The 15,303-nt window shown below is 47.0% G+C and overlaps 1 protein-coding gene across 1 annotated transcript in view; it reads right to left on the reverse strand.

Moving 5' to 3' along the window:
* Positions 1 to 15,303, reverse strand: part of LOC115391794 (mitochondrial inner membrane protease subunit 2-like) — a 49,382-nt gene that overhangs the window by 28,670 nt on the left and 5,409 nt on the right. Inside the window, exons 2-3 of the mRNA XM_030096148.1 lie at positions 13,462 to 13,603; positions 11,121 to 11,224 (exon numbers count right to left, since the gene is read on the reverse strand). Of these exons, the coding sequence (XP_029952008.1) occupies positions 11,121 to 11,224; positions 13,462 to 13,596 (239 nt within the window). The 5' untranslated portion in view covers positions 13,597 to 13,603. The remainder of the gene's footprint in view (positions 1 to 11,120; positions 11,225 to 13,461; positions 13,604 to 15,303) is intronic.

The raw sequence follows: 15,303 nt of genomic DNA on the forward strand, positions 1-15,303 counted from the left end.
TCACTTGATAAATCCAGTCCGGAGTTCTGAGACAAAACTCACAGCGGGGGGGAACAGGACGAGACTCCAGCAGGTCTTCCTTCACACTCCGCCCGTCATCCCAGAGCTGCTTCTGGTCATCAGCAACATTCAGTCTGCAAACTTCTTGCACCATTTGGAAGATGTTCAACCCAGAACTGTCAGAAATATGTTTGTATTTTCACATCTGTGCAGACAGGAGGAAACTAAACCACACTGATGAAGGATGAAACATGAAACGTCTTCTGAAGACGTACGAATCACTGCTTCCTCCTTTAACTCCACATGAACACAGCTGGGTGGTTTTAGGAACTGTGTGTGTGTAATAAATCACAGCGACAGACGACTAGAAAAGGAGGAAAGTCACATTATTATCAAGGAGGGCATGCTGAGTTCCAGATCAGTTCAATCTGCTACTGATCAGGTTTTCTAATTGGAAATCAGCCGGGGCTGGTGTCTGTCAGGGACCAGGCCACTGAACACAGCCAGCAAACCAAAAGAGCACAGAAACATCAGTGTCAGTAAATTCAGTCCGAGACCTCGTCGTTGCAGTAACATGTCGCATGTGTTTCCACAGAGGGTTAAAGCAGCAGTCGGCGCTGCAGCAGGACGAGCTTCCTGCTCCAGCAGGTTTCTGACCTCTTTACAGGAAACCTCACGAGAGCAACGACAGACGCCAGCGTCGCTCGGCGTTCACACACCAACACGGCTAATGGGATGTTTGATCCGCGCACCGGCTCTCATTTACAGCCCCTAATGAGGGAAAGACCCAGGCAATAAATCTAGGGTTAATTATGAAACAGGAAACACTCAGCAGGTAACGCAGCAGCATCCGCTCCCCTGCGGTAAGCAGATCCTCCGGCAGATTCACATCTCACCGATTCAACACAGTCCTGGTCAAACCACTTCCTGGACTGAGGTGGAAGAAAGATGTGCTGCTCAGCCACATATCATTCACTGAGGAAAGCCTTTAATCTGAAACATTTCATTCCATTTAACTTTTCTGAAGGTTTGAGGAGCAGCTGAACAACAAACCGCAAATACATCACTTCCAGACCGCGACTGTCTGAACGAGAATAAACTGTTTCCATGCACTGGATTTAATAATTTAACATGATTGGCCTTGTGGAGTACCAAGCCACTGAAGTAATTTTCAGGTGATTCTATGGAAGATAACCAGTGCAGGGTACGATGCCCAAACACCACTTCCTCTCACTGATCGCAGCACTGAAGTACTGATTACTTTAGGAACGTATCTGCACCAACTAACCGCAGCAGCCTCATCGTGTGCTGAATCTGACGGTGGACGATCCGCCGAGCGGTTTTCACCCGTCTGTGACGCCATGGCAGAGCAGCCAAACACACTGCTGGAAAAACACACAAGCAACAGGACGGTGTGTGTTCGGGGTGTGTGTTCTGCGGTGTGAAGCTGGATTATTATTACAGTGAAAACAGCCTTTCTAATGGATCCTGTGAGATGTGCTGCTGTAAACAGCCAACAGGAATAATAAGAAGAATAGGAATAATATGCTTCTCTGGAGACGTGTGTGTGTGTGTGTGTGTGTGTGTGTGTGTGTGTGTGTGTGTGCTCGGCCTGCATGCTGGATGCTCTCCAGGATGAATGGCGGTGCTACAGGAGGCCGCTCCGCCTCTCGGTCTGCATAACAAGACGCTTCGCCGTGCTGTCGTTACCATGACGACCTGGATGAACATTTAACACCACATGCAATTCGCCCGGGTCTCACGTTGAGACGCTGAGAGCGGCGGCGTTTCCCCGCCGGATTACAGAATGATGAAACACAGCGAGGATCCTTCGAGCCTCGGAAGCCGTGCTCCTCCAGGACGGCGGTCGCTCTGATGCTGGGGCAAGAGGTCGAAGTGGGTTTCCTCACAGTGACTTATCTCTATTGTCGATGCGTTTGGAGGGTTGTCTGTCTGTCAGCTCTCCAGACACTGCGGTACTTAAAGCAGCCACTTCCTGTCCGGAGAGGCTTCCTCGCCGTGACAGATGACGCTGTTCCAGCCTGCAGGCGTTTCATGTCCTGCAGCACGATGAGGAGCTTCCAGCAGTCCAGGAAAAACACGCTACACGACAGCCTACACTCAAGATTCCCGACTGCCTGGGCTCCAATAAATAAATGAAATCAAGACAACGGAGGCTGTGGATTCTGAGACTACCGGACTGTAGCTCTCTTACAGAATAAATCTGCTGCGGTCAACAGACACCGGAGGAAACACAGTGCTGGGTTACAGCTCTGCAGCGGCCGGCCTCCTCACACTTCCTCCAGCTACTGATTCTATGCAGGCAGACACATCCACAAGTCCAGCTCCTCTCAGGGATTCCCAACAGGCTGGCTGAAGCTCCACAGAGAAAACTCTGCCTTGTGTCTCTAAAGTGCGCTGATCTGATCGCCGTTATCTGCTTGACCTTTTTCTGAGTGGCGTCCATTCAGGTCCCGATCGATCGGTCAGTGAAGACGCACTGAGGGTGGACACCGGGCTGCACTTCTGCTTCCAGAAGGAGCTTTAAGGCGAAAGCTGCTTCATCAGGAAAACAGAGTTTCATGAAGACAGACCACAAACAGGCCTGGTTTACTAAAACAGCAATTGAAACAATTCTAGACCCAGTCGGTCTGATGTCCATCTCAGAAGACACTGAGCACCGCGGTCCTGCTGCAGGACGCTGGAGGCGGCAGCAGCGAGCCACGCTTTCACCCAGCTGACCGCACTGCTGCTCACGCTGAGGCTGAAACCGCCGTCTCCTCCGCTAACGGCGGAACGCTGAACGCTCGACTGCTTCTTATCCAAAAGTTAAAGATGGAAAAATAAAAACTGCAGCACTGTGGGAGTGTGAAGGGGCGAGAGGGGGGGCAGCTACGTTTTGGAAAAGAAATTTACTGGTAGAACCCAAACTCTGTTGCTGCCTGCAGAGAAGTCTTGACAGCAATCTGCAGCCGCCGCCTCTGCCGGGAGGACCGGGAGGACCGGGAGGCGCCCCGCGGTCCGGCTCGGATCAGCGCCCCGCCGGAGCAGAGACACCAGCGGCAGGAATCAGCGGAGCGGGAATTCCAACATGCTTAAACATGAGGCTGAAGCCGGAGCAGCAGTCAGCCTCAGCGCTGCCAACAGAAACTCAGCCCCGTGTGGAGAGCTTCTCCTCTCCAGTGGGTCGTGATGAGGAGGGCGGGCCGGGAGGTCGCTACAGAGCTGGACCCGCTAACAGGAAGTACAGCTTTCTTTCTGGTCCAATATCTAAAGTTTAACACATAAAGTTAGAATAAATGAAAGGAGGGACATCCTGTCTCACTTCCATGCCGACAGTTGGTTGGACTTGATGGGTTTTTCATGACACACTTTTTTCCTAATGAAACAATAAACACAATCGGGGAAGTAATGATCCCAGCCTAACGAAGGAAAGGCCGGAGCCACCGATCACCCTGCGGATCGATAGCTATCTGCTCACACACCCCGCTCCGAGCCGGGACTTCCCATCGATTGCACCGAGAGCATCCAGAGATTTAATTACACAAAGCAACATAAAGTGTGGCAGCAGGAGCAGTTACAGTCCTGGAGAGTACGGCAGGCGGCGGTCGAAGTGACGGATTTGTGAGACACGTTTGGAGTTTATGGGAGAAAAGATCTGAGGCGTTTTGTCTTTGGAGCATGAGCGGCATGAGCGCCGCAGAGGAAACGGGGAACGACGGGCTCAAGAACGTCGGCTGTCGTTTCTCCATCAGGTGCTGTCCGTCCCGCGCAGACCTAATGGCTGGACTGAACCTGGGTGCTGACTGCCAGTCCTTCTATTCATGCCCTTGCATTTGTTCTGCATCCTGCCGCCGCAGGCTCTGCACTGCCGGCTGTGTGAAGACTTCAGTAAGGCAGTGGCAGGAAGACGAGCGGCAGGTAAACAGCCGTGCGCTGATGAGAACACACACGGGCTCGCATCCTCTCCGGAGTGACGAAAATAAACACACGGCGAGCTTTAAGCTTTTCCTGTCAGAGCCACGGCTTCCCGAAGACAGCACCCACTTCTTCTTCGTGTCAGAACACAAAGAAATAACTCTACTCTATTTCTACATTTCTTCAGTAAACAGGAAAACGTCCCGTGGCTAATGAGCACAGCGGCGCCGCTTCATGCTATCTGAGCGGCTGAGGAGGAAAGTGACTGCTTTCCTGATGGGGGGGGGTCATCTCCTCCCAGGCCCTCTCAGACTCCTCTGTCAGGACTCACTCCTTTCAGACGTCTCGTTTTGAAATACATGAAATACATCATGAAGACTCAAAACCCTCCAAACTTCAAACCTCAACCATCAACCAAACCCTGACCTGAAGCACCTGTGCTTTTATTTTGAAGCTCATTCATTTTTGGGACATTCTGAGCCTCCAAATCCTTGTATAGCTCAACATCAGATACCAACAGCTGTGACAAAAAACCCAAATCTAGGTTTAATTCTCCACAAAATAACAAATAAATGCACCAAAACAAATTCATCCAACTATAAAAACAATGAAATTCAACAATCTGGTCAATTCCAGGAAGATTCAACTCTTCCACAGAGCGAAAGATCATGAAACACCTGATGGAAACAAACTTTTAGATTTATCTAATATTACTTTAACATAAAACGTGTCCAGGAACCTGTTGGTGGGGTTCTGTGTCTTTATCGAGGGTTTGGGTTGTGTTTGGCTGTGAGAGCGAACCTCCAGGTGAGATGAAGCTCTGGGTGAAGATTTCACTCTGACGTCGCTCACTGTGCTTCGGTGAAAAACAAAACGAACAGGGTAACCATGGAAACGCATATTCCTCCCATCAGCGGCGGGAGCGATGTCAGGCGGTGCCAGGAAACGTCCTGCCGCCTCTCTGTGGGACAATAAGACACCGAGACGAGCCACAGCAGTGTGCACTGATCACTCACAGCAATAATGGCCAAACGAGGAAAGGCAGAGAGCATTCTGATCAATATTCATCAGGATAACGTTCCAGGCAGACCTGAGAGGCCAGGTCTGCTGCAGGAGGAGAATACTTGAGAGAATATATGTTTCCACAGAAAGTTCTTTAAAAAGAGGTTCATTTACCTGTACAGGGGAGAAACTAACAGGTGACTGGAGAAATCCCACATCAAGGCTCACAGTCCCGTCGTCTCGGCACAAAATCTGCTCTGACTTTGGCAAAACTCTCTTCTGACTGTGTTTCACTGTGATGAAACACACATAACACCTTATCAAGTCAGCTTGATAAGGTGTTGACTCACCGAAGAGCTAATACACCTTCATGATCAGCGTGTCCGGGTCTGAGCTGACTTTTCTGGGAACTGCACGTAAGGTTGTCAGAAAAATATCTCTTTCAAATCCAGGTCAACACCTCATGTAGTGGTAAAACTTCCCAGAAATCCCAGCTGCTGCCCCTGCAGCCTGTCCATGTGAGGAACAACAAATGTTTCCCCAGCCTCACAGCTTTTCCCGGAGACTGCAGAGCCTCCCTCCTTCTCTGCGGGCCTTGCTGTGTGGAGCCTGACCTCCAGCTCCCCGTCTGAACAGCCCTCAAACATGGCGGCATCGAGTTCCCCTCCTGATACCTCTCATCTGATCCGGGCAGCGGGGTGCCGGTTAGATGATAAAACACAGACAAGCCCAAACACTTCGCTCATGACGGTGACCTCCAGTCCCTCCACAGACATGCTGTAAACGTGATAAATGACTGAGGCACAGCCAGGGCGGCTAGGAGGACAGCGAGCGGCGGCTGAGGAATCCTTCTGCTAACCTCTGACTGAAAGTGTCCCGTGAAACTTTCATGAGAGGCAGAGACCACAGCCTAAAGACTCTGCTCTGCTCATCCTGCATGCAGAGACTGCCTGGAAGCATTCAGTTCACAATCACAGAGCAGCAGCAGACGTTCAGTGAGTCTGATGACGAGGCAACTCGCTTCAACCATTAACTCAAATGAACAGTGTGGGACCAGGAGATGAACGACACACTGAAGGAGGTGCCAGGCTCCAAGTGTCCTGTCACACCAGTGGAAACCATCGATGCCATCAGCACGACCACCTGCAAGGTCCCTGAACACACCACCAGGCACGGGCCTCATGGTCTTCATGGACCAGGGAGCATTCAGCTCAGTTCATTGTTGCGGACCACAATGCCCCGCAGCACGGAGGAGGCATCATCAGTGAATGGATGCTGCAGAGCCAAAGGCCTGCAGTTCAGGGTCTGAAGGGTGTATCTGTGATGAGGACAGGTTTTTTGAGAACTCTCTGAATGTGTTGTTTTTTTTCCTGCGGGTCATGAGTTATTTACAAATTGCTGCTATGGAGATAACGATGGATTTATTAATGCTGAGCAGCTGGTAATAAACACCGTAACTAGTATTTCAGGATCAGAAGTGATATCGGATACCTTCAGTTCACGGTCGTCTGTCACTGTGTTGTGGCTGAGATAAAGAAAAGAAGTTCCACATAAATGAAGGAAATACTCCAACAGTCGACACAGAAAGTACTTATTTCCTTCCACCTGCTTCCTCGTCTGTCATACCTCCAGCATTAAAGCACAGTCTTCATGCCCTCATTGTGTCATTTGAGTAACTGAAGGCTGCTGGGAGGGAGGAACGCCAATGAAGACGACAAATCCCTGTAAGAGGAGCCAAGAACCAGCTCCCACAATGCATCACACAACAAGAGAGAGAATAAAAACGGTCCCTCTCTCATTTATTTTCTGCACCTCATTCTAATAACTTCAGCACTGGAAGCACAACGAGTTTTGAGTTTTCTCATTATGGAGAATGACTGCAAGGTCAAGTACAACAAGAGTCTTCAATGAAACGCTGTGTGCTCAGTGTGGAGTTCTGCACTGATTATTTATCTGGTGGTAATCTGGAGGTTCTGGTAGGAAATTGCCCAAAACACCAAAACAGGGATGGAAAACTGTCACTGTTGTGTTGTATTGATTTATTTACCTTGACAGGAAGTCTATGTTTTCAGTGGGGTTGGTTGGTTGGCTGGTTGATGGGTGTGTGGGTTGGTTGGTTAGTTGGTTGGTTGGTTTGTCGGTTGGTTGGTTGTTTGGTTGGTTGCTTGGTTGCTTGGTTGTTTGGCTGGTTGGTTGGTTGGCTGGCTGATTGATCAGTTGGTTGATAGGTGTGTGGGTTGGCTGGTTGATTGGTTGATGGGTGTGTAGGTAGGTTGGTTGGTTGGTTACTTGGTTGGTTGGTTTGTCGGTTGGTTGTTTGGTTGGTTGGTTGGTTGGTTGTTTGGCTGGTTGGTTGGTTGGCTGGCTGATTGATGAGTTAGTTGATAGGTGTGTGGGTTGGCTGGTTGGTTGGTTGATGGGTGTGTAGGTTGGTTGGTTGGTTGGTTGGTTGGTTGGTTGGTTGGTTGATGGGTGTGTAGGTTGGTTGGTTGATGAGTTGGTTGATGGGTGTGTCGGTTGGTTGGTTGGTTGGTTGGTTGGTTGGTTCGGTGGTTGGTCGGTTGGTTGGTTGATGAGTTGGTTGATGGGTGTGTAGGTTGGTTGGTTGATGAGTTGGTTGATGGGTGTGTCGGTTGGTTGGCTGGTTGGTTGGTTGGTTGGTTCGGTGGTTGGTTGGTTGGTTGGTTGGTTGGTTGGTTGATGGGTGTGTAGGTTGGTTGGTTGGTCGGTTGGTTGGTTGATGAGTTGGTTGATGGGTGTGTAGGTTGGTTGGTTGGTTGGTTGGTTGGTTGGTTGATGGGTGTGTAGTTTGGTTGGTTTGTTGGTTGGTTGGTTGATGGGTGTGTAGTTTGGTTGGTTTGTTGGTTGGTTGGTTGATGGGTGTGTAGTTTGGTTGGTTGGTTGGTTGGTTGGTTGATGAGTTGGTTGATGGGTTGGTTGATGGGTGTGTGGCTTGCTTGGGTTAACAGGATGAGTCAAAATTTGTGGTTGGATTCTGATATAAATGGCAGCGTAACAGAAAATGATGAGCAGGAAGTGATTGAACCTTCAGTTCTTGCCACGTTCAGCTCTCTGAGTGCCGTCTCCTTCTTTTGATTTCAGCTTGAGCTGACAGCTAACGCCACTCCAGTTCAAATGTATATCAATGATCAGCCATAAGATTAAGATCACCAACAACTGCAACGAACAGCAGTGCTATTTTCTGACAATTTCACCTCTTCAGAGTACACTTCAAGAGATCTTACGCTGGAGTGGACAGAATGTCTGTTTATTATTAAGTCGCATTATTATTAAGTTTATGACGGATATAAATTTTGAAGTTATATCACAAAGATGACAGATTGGTACATTTGGTAGTAAAAGTGAAGCAGCAGGAGTTTCTTCTTTCATTATGAGGAAAACTCCTATAGACATATTTAATAAGCAAGTCATTAATACTAATTAATAGGAATTATAATCCACAACGGCATGAATTCTAAAATCATCTGACCCATTTCTCCACTATCAGTTATTCGAACAAGTATTCCGGGAAATGATGGGAACTGACTTAATCATATGGAAATGACAGAGACATTTCCATTTAAATCCGGTACGAATGGACTGTCTGCACAGGACTGGCACACGATGTGGTGGGAATTTAACTTTCCTCATCAGTTACGGCCTCCACAGACTAAAGGAAGAGTCTGTCTCTCACTGTGTCCGTCCCTGTCCATCCCTGTCTGTCTCTGTCTGTCTCTGTCCGTCCCAGTCAAGGGGATGCTGCTGAAGAGACCAGGCCTGGGCTTACCCCTCTGCAGTCACACTTGAACCTCATTTCCTTTAAAGACAGGAAGGTTAAAGTAAGAAGCGCCAAGAAAAAAGGTGAAAATTCCCATTTCAATAAAATAGTGATAAAAGCTGAAAATGGAATAAATATATCTAACTTGTCGCTGTGACAATTCAGCAATAAGACATTGGGTTTGCATGTACAGTCATTTTTTTCAGGTGTATTTTGTGGCTCCAGACAAATTTCATTTGGTGCAAATCCCTGATTCGAGTCCCATCAAGTCCGGCTCACTCTTTTCCTCGTCTACGGCTTCCACATGACACACCGGGAGAGATGGGACGAGTCTGCTGTTTATGAGACGTCGAAGGTGGCTCGGTTAGAAGAATTCAGAACCAAGAACCAAGAAGCACGATGAGGTTTGATATTCAGCAACTCCACTCCACTCACTTGGGAGCCATCAAGCCACAAAATGTCTAAAAATGTACATTTATCAGATGCAGAACTGAGAAACCATCAGTTCTTAGTCTGGACACATGATACACATCACACACACACACACACACACACACACACACACACACACACACACACACACACACACACACACACACACACACACACACACAGGAAGCTGTTTACACTGAGGACAAAGGCAGCAGTGAGATAATGTTTGTGCTGGTTTGTAATAATATGACGGCTTATTAAAATGATCTGTTGGAAGATGAAGCTGCAGGAGTCTGAAGGAGGTCAGGCCACGTTTACACACACCCGGATATTCACAAAAACACACACTCGAGCGGGACAGACCTACAGGGGGCGGTGTAAGCAGAAGCATGAAGCCAGGCTGGCCAATCAGAACCCTGGAGAGAAACAGCACAGGTGGCACAGACAGCACCGCCCTGCTTCCATATCACAGTGATCCTGGTGGGTATCGGTCCTACCTGAACAGGTGATAAGGATTCCATCTATCTCCATTTCTTCATTAACCATCAGCATGGACAGAGCCTAAAAATCAGAGGTGGATCTCTATTCCAGCACGACAATGTCCGTTACTAAACTTTACAAGCTGCTAAAATGTTGAGCTTGATTCCTGCTGCGGATCTTGTAACAGCGATGGAGGATTTCCAGTGACACTGCAGCAGCATTCAGAGGTACAACGCTGACATCTAGTGGCCACAGACGGTTTGGACATAGAAGCTCCATCACAGTGAAGATCTGTTTCATGATCTGAAGCTCATTATCCAAGGCAGAATTGCTGATAGATGATAAACTAAGTATGATGAAAGCTTTTAATCCACTTCCCAGTGGTGAGGTGAGAGAAACCTGCTTGGAGGTTCCCAGAGCAGCGGCTGGATGAGTCAGGTCTGAATGCCTGCTACCTGACTTTAAAGCAGGGGTGTCAAATATATGAGCCATGAGCATAAACAGCCCAGAACAGCATGCAAAAGACAAATATAACAAAGAGGGAATCATCATTGACCTAAAGTAACCGCCGTTTCTAATGAACTCCCCGGAGACGGTCCAGTTTCACTCCGACTGGCAGACCGAGAGCAGAACCGAGAGCCCAGCTGGACCACGAGGCAGCAGTCTGTTCATCTAAAACTGATGAACACTGCCTTCATGTGGGGACCGTACACGTCTTTCTTCAAAATGTTCAAACTATGGAGGACACACCGTCCCTCTGTGGAGTTTATCCTCCTCTTTTCATTTCTTACTGGGCTCAGAGCAGCAGGTGTTTCTTTAACAGACCTTCAGGCATCGGAGACACAGAAAAACTGGATTTTCTCCACCGGTGCACAAAGCTTCTTTACTCTCTTAAGTTTTGGATAAGAAGAGCTCCGGTTTGACTCCTGTCATTTCCATCTATCTATCTATCCTGTATCATGGATTCCTGTACATTCTGCATATTCCTAAATTGAACATGTTGGCAGGTTTGACTCTGTAAACTCCTGAGTTGAAGGTCCTAAGATCGAGCATTTTAATCTCTTTGCTTTCATGCATTTCATGAGAAATCTTACTCATCTTGAGATGAATCAAGAGTTTTAACGGCTTTATTTCAATGTATTTCGTTGTAAAATACTGTGATCTGCCTTGTTTAGTTACATAGAAATGTAATAATTGGTAGGAGTGTTAAGATTACACTCACTAGAATAGAAGGAATATAAAAACAGAATAGAATAGAATGCTTCTTATAATGTAATCAAACCGTTTGACCAAAAGAGGTACATCTAGTATCGGGGTACCAGCGCTCCCAGTGCTTCACACTCCTCCACCTTCACGACCTTCACCCTCTCCACTTCTCCTCACAAGACTCAACATAAATGACAATATCATCTGCGAACATGGAGACTCCAGAATGTCCTGAGCAGTCTCCCGTCGCTCCTCACGTCGGGACGAGACGCTGGGTTTCGTCTTTCCGTCGTATTTTACTCACAGAATGGACACGATGTCTCCTCGCTGGACTTGGTAGTTCCTCACACTCCAGCGGTTCAGCAGCACAACGTCACTCTCCAACCCCCCCTCCGGGTTCAGAAACGGCTGACGGTTAAAAAAAGAGGCGACAGTCAGAGAAATACAGTCCACAGCCGCTTGCATCGAGAACAAAACTATCAACCAACCGCCTCCATGGACAGCTTATGAAACTGTGACTGTAAGTGGCTCGTTAGTTGGCTCTTTATGCAACTTCCGTACATATCTTAAGATTGTTTTTACATTTTATTGTTTCTAATTTATCAGATATTTCAGGTGATTTGCCACTATAGAGAAGAAAACACGCATGGACGGACGGACGAATGGAGGGATGATGGATGGATGAATGGATGAAGGAGTGTGTGGCTCCGCTATGCTTTGCAATAATCGTCATAGTTTGAAATCTATTTTGATTCTTGATAAGTCACAGGAGTGGTGGAATTTCCACGAGACGTTTCTTGGACTCTACTGTGTCTTCCATGCGTCGTAATCAATAAAACTCACTTTGACACTTTAAAGGTGCTGTAGGCAGGATTCCGCATCTCCGCCATCTTGCTTAGGGTTACCTAAGCAAGATGGCGATTTGACCCATCTAAGATGGCCATTTGAAACCCAGCACAGCCAATCCTGTCCTGTTTTCTCTGACATCACGCCCTTACGCAAGTTAAGCCCCTCCCACAAGAACGTGCGACGAACGCCCCTCGACCAATCACAGTTAGAGCCCCATGGGCTCTCCTGATTGGTCAAAGATACCTGGAGCTCTCAAGATTCCTTTTCAGCTCAGAACAGAGACAGATGGAAACGCTGCGCCCTCGCGGTAGAGCAGTTATGCTACAATCCTAAAGGATTATCAATGGATACTCTAACATTTAATCCAAAGAAAACACAGAAAAATTAGCATTGACTAGCAAATCCTGCCTACAGCACCTTTAAGTCTGTGGTACTGACAGGCAGAAATTCTGTCCTTTAACATGAAAACAATATGAGTTATCAAAAATAAAAAAATCCTGCAGTGGAGCAGATTTTGTTTGTTGATTTGTTTTATTTCACATCTGTCTCTGATTTCCAGCAGGTATTAAAAAATTAGTTATTAACTGATTCAAAAACCATCAGGTAGCTAATAAGCACTAATAATAATTATTACTAATAATTACTATTACTAATAATAATTTCCATTAATCACTTTTTCTTTCAAATTAAAACGTAGCTGTGAGAAGTGAAACGATAGAGTAACAGCTGAGCCTTAAACTGAGGCTAATGAGAGCTTCTGAGATAGAAACCATCTCATCAAGGTTTCTAACTCTGTTAGAAATTTAAAACACAGCTGAAGGATCGTTGAAATGGCTCGGTGGGGCAGTGGTTAGTGCTCTCACTCCACAGCAGGAAGGTCCAGGTTCAAATTCCTCCTGGATGGATGTGTAACCTGGTTTATGCCGCGTGGTTTGAATGGCTGAGTCCAGGTAATTAAAAAAGGAATTAAAACCAGTGAGAAGTAACAAGCTGGTCTCACCAACCAAACGTCACATGTCGATAAACTCCATGTACTGACTGAAAGGCATCAAAGATGAGAGCGCCAAACTCACTTTGACCTCCTCTCTGTTCAGTAAAGTCAATATCTTTTTATTAGAAAAACCAAATCACTCCTTATGAACACGGGGCGAGGATGGGAAATGATCAGCTGAGAGGCCGCAGAGCGCCGCCGCTCATACTTCCTGTTGGTCCGGGCGCTGGAAACCTGACGTTCAGTTTCACACTCATCAGCAAAGCATTGAAAGATCTTTAGAACGACTCCAGTCCTGCTTATGAAGACTGAGCTGACCGCCAAACAGTTTAAACAACAACAGTGTCACCATCGAGCAATTAGATTCATCAGAAACGGGTTAACTTTCTTCATGATTTACGCCTCAGTGTCGTCTCACCCTGAACATTCTGCTGATGGAGCTGAATGGACGGACTTATCAGCTGCTTTGGAAAAAAGATTACGTTGCTACCCATTTATAGCTTGGATATAATTAATCATCATAAAATTCTAAATATTAAAACATTGCACTGCTTAAACCAGAGAGTTAATCTCCACAATGGAACATGTCTGAGGATGACCATGAAGTCAGGACATGAACTGCGCTCTTCTTTAAGTGTAACGACAGATAAAGTTCTCCATCGCACCGACGAGCTGCGATACATGAACATGCTGAGACATCACCCGGCGCTGAGTCATGCTCGGGGACATACAAGCGACCTCTGACCTGCTGCAGGCCCCTCTGAGTGTTCTCTGAAGGTTTGCCGTTGGACGTGCAGCTTCTCACCTGCATGGACGCTCCCTCCACTCGCGCCACGTACGCCAAGCGGTCGAGCACGGTGACGGTGACGGGAACCGCCACGAAGAACCCGCTGACGAAGGCTCGCAGGTAGCGCCGACCCGCCGTCGCATGCTGAGCCATCAGAACGCTGCGCCAGAGGACAGAACAGGGAAGCAGGTCAACGACGACATCCACCGGTGGAGTGTCTGGACATCACTGGAGAGGCTTTTCAAAAAAATGAAGGTACATCAAACCTGTCTGGAAACAATACTGCGAGTCCAACATAGACAAGAATGATTTAAACTGATGCACGACCTGGACCAGGTCGACCAGGTCGACCAGGCCACAGCCGGGTACATCCACAGCCACACACACCAAACTGAAGACAGGGCGCACCCGTTACGAGGGCTGTCAAAATTAGCTCGATAATAACGAGTTCAGTTAATTCAAGGTCCGAATAACGCCGCTAATTTATTTCACTCATTTTTTATTACGTGATGTGAATCTGCACACAGTAGGTGGCGCTATGCACCTTAAAGCTGTTTGTGGTCCGCCAAAGAGAAGAAGGAGAAGCAGTTCTAAAACCGCGGCCCCTCCACAAGATGGCCGCCACATAGCAGCTTGAAAGCAGCCTCTTCATATCCGACGTCTGTTTCCTTTAATGTTATTTAGAGAACATGAAAAAAGTGTGATCAATTTGCGATTAATCAAGTTAACTGCAGACAGGGATGCAAATAATCACGATTAAATATTTCAATCGATTGACAGCCGTAGCATGAAGTGATTATTGGTTTCAAATCGCTGTCTTTTAGTGTACAGCACTTTGGAGACGTCTTCGCTGTGCTAAATAAATAAAAGAGGACTGGATCGATGCGTGAGAGCAAACAGAAACTGCTTCATTTAATGACACCAACCGTTTGAGCGTTTTTCTCATCAAACAGCCGATAAACTCAGAGCAGACGATGGTCGACGCTGCCTCCATGTTTGGAATAAACAGTAAATGTTGTTCCAAAAGGATCCAGCGTCAAAGAGAAAGATGCTGTTAAGTTTTAGAAAAATGCAATGTGTGAATGAGAGGAAAGCTGCATTTTGACTGTGAAACCTTTCAAGAATATGGAGTATCATAAAAGCCACACTCTTGGTAACGTAGTTGCTTTTTTTCTTTATCCCAAATCTCTTTTTCTGAGTTTCATATTTGCACACAGAACAACAACATTCATTCATTCATTCATTTTCCAGGCCGCTTTACCCTTTTCAGAGTCGGGGGGCCTGGAGCCAATCAAAGAGGGAAAGCAAAATTAAATAACAGGTGAAAACCAGAAGTTCAAACTCCCTCCAACCTTATATGACGTGAATATTTCACTCTTGCTGAAGCAGGACAGGGACGAAACTGAGCCCTCATCATTTCATCCATTTTCTATGCTCAACCTAGATTTTAAGATATTTACTAAGATACTCACAAAAAGGCTCAATGGGTGCACAGATTCCATTATCCACACGGACCAGACAGGTTTCATATCTAATCGATTTTCTTTCTTTAATGTTAGACGTGTAATCGACATTATGTATTATTCTTTTGACAAAAGCTGTAAGCAAGCCGTCCTGTGTCTGGACGCGGAGAAGGCTTTCGACCAGGTGGAATGGCGGCATCTTTTTAGGGTTCTGGAGAAATTTGGTCTGGGTCTGTCTTTTATTTCCTGGGTACGCATGCTAAATGCTCATCCCACAGCATCTGTTCTGACTAACTCAGATAGGTCACCTGCCTTTACTTTGCAGAGGGGGGCACAGCAGGGGTGCCCCCTCTCGCTGCTTCTCTTCACACTTGCCATCGAACCTTTGGCAATTAGC

This window comes from Salarias fasciatus, chromosome 7 (genome assembly GCF_902148845.1).
Source record: "Salarias fasciatus chromosome 7, fSalaFa1.1, whole genome shotgun sequence".
NCBI lineage: Eukaryota > Metazoa > Chordata > Actinopteri > Blenniiformes > Blenniidae > Salarias > Salarias fasciatus.